This window comes from Thalassophryne amazonica, chromosome 7 (genome assembly GCF_902500255.1).
Source record: "Thalassophryne amazonica chromosome 7, fThaAma1.1, whole genome shotgun sequence".
NCBI classification, from domain to species: Eukaryota; Metazoa; Chordata; class Actinopteri; order Batrachoidiformes; family Batrachoididae; genus Thalassophryne; species Thalassophryne amazonica.
The window spans coordinates 84,470,288-84,478,598 of record NC_047109.1 but is presented as its reverse complement, the minus strand read 5'-3'; the positions used below and the strand labels follow the sequence as shown (position 1 = coordinate 84,478,598).

The window sequence follows — 8,311 nt, the reverse complement described above, 5'->3', positions numbered from 1 at the left end:
TCTAATTCCTCAGTGCGAGTCTTCCGGTGGGACACGTCCACTTTGTTGCTGAGGTAGTTAAAGAATGTGCCTTTGATTTATAGGACAAGTAGATGTAGTAATTTATTGTAAAAATTAATATTGTTTTACAAAATATATTTTAAATATGAGGTATAAGAAAATAAAGACATAAAAGTAGGTGTAAAATTAATTGCATTCTCATTGCACGCCTTTAGGCTGTCAGGCGTATGCTCAGTGTCCTGTAGCGGTCCTGTGTTTGTGCAGTCGTGTCCTTTTAGAATGATCGTCAGTTTTCCTCTCAAGTTTTGATCTTTTTTTTTTTACACGGGGCGGTCTGTGTGGTTCTGTTGGCGTGGATATCAGTTGAAAACGAGGCATAAAACGTTGGTTTGCATCGGAAGAGTAACACAAAATGGTATGTTTTGGGTCTTTTTGTTGACGTGGACTGCGTACTTTTGTTTAGAAATGAGCCTGTTAGCATTAGCTTCTCATTTGTGGACGCGGCTAACATACATATAGACATTCACTTACTAGAACCTGTGCTTCCTAAAAAAATAAAAATGCAGAACTAGTCCAGGCTCCGTAATGTAGGTAAACCTATTTTAATTCAGTGAAAATTGTTTTAATTTTGTTGCCTCTTCTCAGCGTATACCAGCAGCAAGTTCAACAAACGTCGGGGCATCTGGACGCTCCCCGAGCAAGACAGTAGCTCCCCGTGCAGTAGGATCCACTGTCAGACAGAGGTAGGTAGGTAGGTAGGTAGGTAGGTAGGTGTGTGTGTGTGTGTGTGTGATCTCACCCTTTAAACATTTATTTAAACATGCGCCACTCATTCGTGCAAATGCTTCTCAAGTCTCACCACGCACAAACATAGTTTTCTTTATTTCTTAGTCGTATCTTTGCACTTGCCTCAAAAGTGAGCGCTCTATGCTGTATCACAAATGACATAGACATGTCAAAGGTGTGGTGTCTGAGGCTTGGTGAGTGGGTTCATCCATCCATCCAGTTATTTATTTATTTATTTATTTATTTTTCTCCAGACTTACTTATTCCATCCTGGAATAGTGGTTTCACGTGGCCTCATGAACCCAAGTCCGGCATCTTGGCGATATTGATTTTTCCACTAGCCTGCCACAAACAACTGTTTTTATAGTCAACTAGTCAACGATTGTTTTTGCGATTAGCTGACTAGTCGGATCGTACGTAAATTGCAGCTTATTGCATTTTATCTATCTATACCATTATCGATCCGATTCCCTTATCGATACCTCCTGTGAATTTTCTGTGTGCTACAAGTAGGCTTTACAGATTTTCTATGTCAACAGCATTTTATTGAGTCTTAAAGTAAATAAATATGAAATTGGTTACTGGATCCTTGATCTCTGGACATAAATAAACTCTACATGGTGGATCCTTGATCTCTGGGTATGGATAGAAAAAAAAATCTATAGTTTTTGTCAGAAGCATTTCCTTTCAGACATTAACAGCATGGATGTCACTCCATACATCTGAGCTGAGATCGGGTGGCTGCTGGAGTCTGCAGGTCTGCAGCTATACAGTCTTGGGCTGCAGCACGTCAGTCAGGACGTCTCATTTTGGGAGGAAAAAACATTTTGATCGATTGCAGTTTATTTTTTGTATTACAATGTTTGGAAAGAGGTGTCATTTGATTTAAACGGCAATTCGCTTTGAAGTTAGAAATTCCAAGCGGACTCTATCTTTCTAACTTGACTCAGTGGTGCAGCGTTTAGAGCAAGGGAACGGAGGATGTTTCTCGTTTCTTTCTCGCAACAAGACAGGAGTCCCAGTTAGTTGCTTTAATCCACACAAAAGTGACTCAAGATTGACATATTTTAATGGCTTTGAGAGGGGTAAGAATCAGAGTTGCTGCTTCTGAAGAGGAGCAAAGCAAAGATCCAGTGAAGCAGCGGATCAAAGCACTGTTTCATTGGTTCAAGGTTCCAAGTAAATGACTCTTCGACTACTAAATTAGTTGTCGGTGGCTTCAATAGTCGACGTAGTCGTGACTAGTCATGGCAGCCCTATTTTCCACTCAGTAATCCTTTTTGTTTACCAGCCTCTAACACTGATGTGGTGAATTATTGTCACATCGTCAGCTACCACAATAGATCAGACAGAGAAACAGACCTGCATCTCTATGGTTTTTCATTTATCTTTGATGTCTTTTTAGTAGAATGCAATGGGCCCAAACCTGGGGTCTAAAGTTGCACCCTAGGCTCTATAGTTATCCTAACCAGATCTGGCATTGTATCCGAGGGCTCTCTTCAAGATGGTGATCGTTCCCTTAATTGCAGACAACTGCACCTCATGTGCACTTGGGTGGCCTGGGATTGCCTCAAGATATTTCTTCAGGTTCTTCTTCATCAGGCCTGTTGTTCCCACCACAACTGGGATGATATCGATGCCTTTCAATGACCATGTTGTTTGTAGGTCATTTTTCAGGTCTTCATATTTCGAGATCTTTCCCCTTTCCGCTCGATTCAGGCCGTAGTCACTGGGGACTGTCACATTGATGATTTTGGCTGTTTTCTCTTGCTTGTTCCAGATGACAATATCAGGTTTGATTGCACCTCCTTCAATGTGTATTCCTGCTGGGATCTCTTTGTTGTAGAAGACCGTTACTTTTCCGTTGGATGAGACTGGTGCTGGCTCGTGCTCCCAGACATGTTCTTTGACTTCCATCTCCAGTTCCTTGCAGACCTTCCAGTGGAGATATTAACAGATCTTGTTGTGTCTGGATGTATAATGCCCATCTGCCATTAGGATCTGGCATGCTGAAGTTAGATGGTTTACACTCTCAACAGCTGTATGACAGAATTGGCATTTATCATTCTGTGAGATCCCTGCCATTTTTTGAAGCCATTTGTTAGAAGTCCCTGATCTTGTGCTCCAATCAGAATTCTTTCTCCATCAAAACCAAGTTTTCCATTTTTTAGCCACTGCATTGATCCAACTTTGTCGATGTATTCCTTTTCGAGTTCTTCTTGGAAACGACCAGCTCTTTTGTGCTGTTTCCATCTTTCCACTCGATGTTTTCCTTCTATTTTGCTGTATTGGTCTCTGGTCTGTCTTGCAAGTTTTGTTGCAGGCATGAGACTGTTGCTTTTTCTCTCTTGTAGAAGTTCTCCGCCAAAGTTTTTTTGCCAGTTTAGTGATTGAGGTCCGTTCGGTTAAGGCCTCGTGGTATTGTGCGACCCTTTTTATGATTTCTTCTTCAAAGCTCTTTAAGTACTGTCCAATACTTATTATCGGTGCTCTGTAGGGCTGGTTGATTTAAGTGAGACCCATTCCGCCTTCTCTGCGAGGGAGATGTGGAGGGTGATCATCATCCTTGTTTTTGTGTCCAACTTATTGCCAAAGGTGATGAGGAATCAGGTTGAAGCTTGTGGAGAAAGGGGCATCTGTGGCTAGTGCAACTGCAGCAGAATTTTGATGAGAAAAGCCTGGACAACATCTGTGTATGTGCTGCACATACACAGGTAGTGTATGTGCATGTAAAAGGAAAGAGGTTTTTGATTCAGTTGTTGAGAGACTTCATTTTTATTCTAATAGAAATAAAAATATCAAATACATTACTTGATTTTCAAAAGATTATATAAAATTGACCACTAAACGAGGAACAAAAAGATAAAAGTACATGTGATCAGATCTGTCTCGTTACATGTATTGTACACGTGTGAAAACTGTAGCCAGTCTACCATAGCTTCCATCAGGCATTTGTCCCCATGATCCATGACATTTTTTTCTTGGACTTAGCCACAAACATACTGGTTATGTGCATCCAGTTTTTGTAGTTTTCGAGTTGTCTCATGATACGGGCTAGGTGAAAATAATGAATCATTTACAGTGTCCATGTACACTCAACAAAAATATAAATGCAACACTTTTGGTTTTGCTCCCATTTTGTATGAGATGAACTCAAAGATCTAAAACTTTTTCCACATACACAATATCACCATTTCTCTCAAATATTGTTAACAAACCAGTCTAAATCTGTGATAGTGAGCACTTTTCCTTTGCTGAGATAATCCATCCCACCTCACAGGTGTGCCATACCAAGATGCTGATTAGACACCATGATTAGTGCACAGGTGTGCCTTAGACTGCCCACAATAAAAGGCCACTCTGAAAGGTGCAGTTTTATCACACAGCACAATGCCACAGATGTCGCAAGATTTGAGGGAGCGTGCAGTTGGCATGCTGACAGCAGGAATGTCAACCAGAGCTGTTGCTCATGTATTGAATGTTCATGTCTCTACCATAAGCCGTCTCCAAAGTCGTTTCAGAGAATTTGGCAGTACGTCCAACCAGCCTCACAAACGCAGACCACGTGTAACCACACCAGCCCAGGACCTCCACATCCAGCATGTTCACCTCCAAGATCGTCTGAGACCAGCCGCTCGGACAGCTGCTGGAACAATCGGTTTGCATAACCAAAGAATTTCTGCACAAACTGTCAGAAACCATCTCTGGGAAGCTCATCTGCATGCTCGTCATCCTCATCGGGGTCTTGACCTGACTCCAGTTCATCGTCGTAACCAACTTGAGTGGGAAAATGCTCACATTCGCTGGCGTTTGGCACATTGGAGAGGTGTTCTCTTCACGGATGATGCGAAGGAGATGTGTTGCACTGCATGAGGCAAATGGTGGTCACACCAGATACTGACTGGTATCCCCCCCCCAATAAAACAAAACTGCACCTTTCAGAGTGGCCTTTTATTGTGGGCAGTCTAAGGCACACCTGTGCACTAATCATGGTGTCTAATCAGCATCTTGGTATGGCACACCTGTGAGGTGGGATGGATTATCTCAGCAAAGGAGAAGTGCTCACTATCACAGATTTAGACTGGTTTGTTAACAATATTTGAGGGAAATGGTGATATTGTGTATGTGGAAAAAGTTTAGATCTTTGAGTTCATCTCATACAAAATGGGAGCAAAACCAAAAGTGTTGCGTTTATATTTTTGTTGAGTATATGTAACACTAGGCAGTGAACTCACTCTCTGTCCACGCACACATGATGGCATTTTATAAGGATCTTCACCACCATTTAATTTCATCTTTACCTTGTATCACGACCATGCTTCACTGTTTAATCAAACTCTATATCACACGGCTTCCTCACGAAGTTTTGCCATCTGCGAGAGTATAATGTGTGCTTCCGTGAGCTCTTGTTGACTTGGCAATGCCTTTCCGATGGCCAAACGTCTGGTTCACGCACATAATACTGATAACAGTGAAAACACTCTAAGTAGGTCTGAAAAAGGATGTCGCGTCATGATCAGAATGTGTCTGTTTGTGTTAGACGCTTTCCGTGCATGTGTGCAGTGGTAATGATTATGCATGACTTGTATGGGTGTATGATCGAGTTTTTGAAAGTGGGGGAAACTGCAAGCAACATGGAAGTCACTCGCGTAGATGCCGCTGTGGTCGCCTTTTGGTGTGCACAGTCGTTGTATCAGCTTTTATTGTTCACTGTTGGTGTAAACTGCAACACAAAGTTTAACTATGGCTTTCTAGATGTTCATAATATGGTTATTATGACTGACTGGTAGCCAAGCTATACAGTGCATCTGGAGAGTATCCGGTTGTTAAGTGTGACGTAACGCATCATGTGATTTTCAACTTCCGGCTCCAAACAAAAAAGGCGCACTGTCATTAACATTGAGAACTGCACTGAGACGATCTGATCAGGCTGCACTTACACTGTTGCACACGGACAACAGCATTAACATCGCAACATAAAACTCTTTGTATATTGTGCCTAAAACTCTCCTGGATATATTAACTGGGTTTTTAGACGTCCTGTTTATTGTAATAAATAATTTTTTATTAACAAACAGACACGTACATTTTACCTGTGCATAATAAAATATGTAAAGTAAAAGAAAGAAAAAGTTTTATTAAATGTTCTGACCATAGAACCAGACGAATGCGGTTAACTGAGGTGGAGGCGGAGAAGGGAGGGACAGAGGTTTGCGCACAATGTAAACACAAACTAAACTTAAACTGTAAATCCTTAAAAGGATCAAATGGACGTAACTTTAATTGTAAACTTGGAGGTCTTTGGACCCAGAAACAGATTTATCACGTGATGCATTACGTCAGCGCTTAACAACCGGATTCACAGCGCTTCGCTTTTTCCACAATTTTATGTTACAGCCTTATTCCTAAATGGATTATATTCATTTTTTTTTCCTCAAAATTCTGCACACAATACCCCATAATGATGATGTGAAAAAAGTTTTTCTTTTTTTTATTAAATTAAAAAAAAAAAAGAAACAACTAAGAAATCACATGTGCATAAGTATTCACAGCTTTTGTCATAAGCTCAAAATTGATCCCAGGTGCATCCTGTTTCCACTGGTCATCCTTGAGATGTCTATACAGCTTCATTGGAGTCCACCTGGGGTAAATTTAGTTGATTGGACATGATCTGGAAAAGCATACACCTTTCTACATATAAGGCCCCACAGTTGACAGTGTATGTTAGAGCAGAAACCAAGCATAAAGGCAAAGGAATTTTCTGTAGACTTCCAAGACAGGATTGTCTTGAGGCACAAATCTAGGGATGACTCTTCCTAGAGCTGGCTACCCATCTAAACTGAGCAATCAGAGGAAAAGGGCCTTAGTCAGGAGGTGACCAAGAACCTGATGGTCACTTTGTCAGAGGCTCCAGTATTCCTCTGTGGAAAGAAGAAAACCTTCCAGAAGGACAACCATCTCTGCCAACCAGGTCTGTATGGTAGAGTGGGCAGAAGGAAGCCACTCCTTAGTAAAAGGCACATGGCAGCCCACCTGGAATTTGCCAAAAGGCACCTGAAGGGCTCTCAGACGGGGGGAATCTCTGGTCTGATGAGACAAAGATCGAAGCATGGTGGTGGCAGCATCATGCAGTGGAGATGTTTTTCAGTGGCAGGAACTGGGAGACTAGTCAGGTTTGAGTGAAAAATGAATATAGCAATGTACAGCGACATCCTGGATGAAAACCTGCTCCAGAGCGCTTTTGACCTCAGACTGGGGTGATGGTTCATCTTTCAGCAAAGCAGTGACCCTAAACACACAGCCAAGATGTCAGAGGATTGGCTTCAGGACAACTCTGTGAATGTCCTTGAGTGGCCCAGCCAGAGCCCAGACTTAAATCCGATTGAACATCTCTAGAGAGATCTGATAATGTCTGTGCACCGACGCTCCCCATTCAACCTGATGGAGCTTAAGAGGTGCTGCAAAGAGAAATGGGCAAAACTGTCCAGAGATAGGTGCATCATATTCAAGAAGACTTGATGCTGTAATTGCTGATAAATGGGCATCAACAAAGTACTACGCAATGGGATGTGAATAGTGATTTCTTAGTTGCTTATTTAAAAAAAAAAAAAATTGCACAAAAAACCCTTTCATGTTGGCATTATGGGGTTTTGTGAAAAAAAAAAAAAATTGGGGGGGGGGGGGGGGGGGGGGGTTGATTTAGTCCATTTTGGAATAAGGCCTTAACATAACAAAATGTGGAAAAAGTGAAGCCGCTGTCAATACTTTGCAGATGTACTATGAATGGATATTTCTTGCTGCACAAACTTTATGATAAAATATCCTCGGACAGCTTCTGTTTCAGTTGAACTGAGTCATCTTGTCATGATGACTGGGGATTTGAACATGCCCAAACCTCTACAACTGAAACTGAAAACACTATCAGGGTGGATAGAGTTGTAGTATATCAACACACCTACTGGACAGCACGGTCCTTCCTATATTTCCTTTTGAATCAGATTCATTTCATGTTGGGTCATCCTGTGCACAGCCATTTGTATACATAGTGCCTCCATTTTCAGAGCCAGTAAGTCGTTGGACTAACTAAATGTCAGAATTATTTTAAATACAAGTCATCAATTACAGTTTTCTTTAGACAAGCCAGTCACTGGATACCCCAACATTTTGAAGTCAGTGGATGTGTTTTGCACTTTATTTACATAAATCATTAAGAAATTGTAACCTCTTTAGCCAGAGACTGCTCCTTCCCAAGTGCAGGACCAACAGACTGAAAAACTCCTTTGTCCCTCAGGTCATCAGACTGTACAACTCCTCACTCAGCGGGAGGAGGATTAACAGGAAGACAGAGGATGGGAAGGAGAGGAATAGTAGTAGCCAGTAAACCGGTATTTATATTGTGTATTTGTATTTGCAAACTGTTTTTCTTTTTTACTTTCACTTTCTCTCTGATTTAAGCATTTCTCAAAAACTGCAGTAAGGAGGCTTGTGGGGGAAGACACCAAGACACCCAAACAACTCTGAAGGA

General features: G+C 41.5%; 1 protein-coding gene across 1 annotated transcript in view; it reads left to right on the top strand.

Annotated features, from left to right (window-relative positions):
• The first annotated feature begins 261 nt into the window (after positions 1-261).
• sec61b (SEC61 translocon subunit beta) overlaps positions 262-8,311 on the top strand; it is a 12,646-nt gene continuing 4,596 nt past the window's right edge. The window contains exons 1-2 of the mRNA XM_034174903.1: positions 262-415; positions 646-743. Of these exons, the coding sequence (XP_034030794.1) occupies positions 413-415; positions 646-743 (101 nt within the window). The 5' untranslated portion in view covers positions 262-412. The remainder of the gene's footprint in view (positions 416-645; positions 744-8,311) is intronic.